Genomic DNA, 1,255 nt, shown 5'->3' with positions numbered 1-1,255 from the left:
CTGTTGGCTGAGGGTCGACAATGACCCAATTGTTGTTGCTACTGTTGGCTGAGGGTCGACAATGACCCAATTGTTGTTGCTACTGTTGGCTGAGGGTCGACAATGACCCAATTGTTGTTGCTACTGTTGTGTTTGTTACCGCTATTGTTGTTATTGTTGTTGTTGCTGTTGCTGCTGCTAAGGCGGTTGCTGCTGTTGCTGTTATTATTGCATTTAAAACATACAAACGTACTATGTCGCTGGAGGTCGCCAGTAATCCAGACTCCTCAAATACAGCGGAAGTCCAGGCAACCGTCTCTAGAGACGCTTCCAGCACTGGCGTGGCCTCGATCATGTCAGCTGCGACCGAACAGCTCGACTCCAGCATCGTAACGGTTGTCGCTGTTGCTGTTGCTGTCGTCGTTGCTGTTTCAGTGGTTGTTTCGGTGGTAGTTTCCGTCGTTGTCAGCACGGGGAGGTCACTGTTTAGCGGAAAACTGGAGCAGGATGGAGTGATCAGACAGGAGGTCAAAGTGCAGTCGGTCACACTGTGTATGACGGGGTAAGACGAGGTCAAGGTCACCGTATGTGACCTCGGGCACGGGGTCACGCGACTGGTTGACCTTGGGGAGCAGCTGACAGGGGACGCTTCCATCACTGTGGTCGTCTGGGTGACGGTGGTAGGTTGGATGCTGAGAAGAAAGTATGAGGGTAATAATGGTACATGTAAAAGTAAAGTTTAGCCTCCTGTGTCTTTGCGCAGACGGGTATTTTTTCTCATAGAAAGCAAGACAAATGAACAAGCCTTATGATGATATCAATAACTATTGAATAACTCTAAGTACACAAAATTGACGAGCGCCCGATTCCACTGCGTAGTGACTCAAATGGTTTTTTGGTGTGTTTTTTTTTTTTTATAGTAGAGGGTTTTACGGCGCTCGCAACTGCATAAGGTCATTCAAATTGTTTGAATGGGGCCGTAAAACATCTGAGTGTACAAGTCGTCGCTGTACGCATCTATGTATATAAATATGTCAGGGAGTACTATACAGATACAGTACTCCTTGAAATATGTATATATATCGCGACCCCAGAATTACCAAGTTCTATCTGCTCAGTAGATTTACCTAGCTTAGAGAAATTTGACGTCAAAAATTTGAATTTGAATTTGGCGTCGGTGGCCTAGTGGCTAGGCCCTCGGACTCGCAACCGTAAGTTCGCGGGTTCGAATCCCGTCAGGGGCCCGACGTTGTGTCCTTGGGAAAGGCACTTTACA

General features: G+C 47.3%; 1 protein-coding gene across 1 annotated transcript in view; it reads right to left on the bottom strand.

Annotated features, from left to right (window-relative positions):
* The window catches only part of LOC101858222, a gene marked incomplete at its 5' end in the record, with an annotated part of 2,668 nt that extends 1,997 nt beyond the window's left edge, over positions 1-671 (bottom strand). The window contains 1 exon segment of the mRNA XM_005110633.2: positions 233-671. Within this exon segment, the coding sequence (XP_005110690.2) occupies positions 233-671 (439 nt within the window).
* Between the last annotated feature and the right edge of the window lie 584 nt (positions 672-1,255).

This window comes from Aplysia californica, unplaced genomic scaffold (genome assembly GCF_000002075.1).
Source record: "Aplysia californica isolate F4 #8 unplaced genomic scaffold, AplCal3.0 scaffold00921, whole genome shotgun sequence".
NCBI classification, from domain to species: domain Eukaryota; kingdom Metazoa; phylum Mollusca; class Gastropoda; order Aplysiida; family Aplysiidae; genus Aplysia; species Aplysia californica.
The sequence above is the reverse complement of the archived record's forward strand: the minus strand, read 5'-3'. Positions and strand labels throughout refer to the sequence as shown.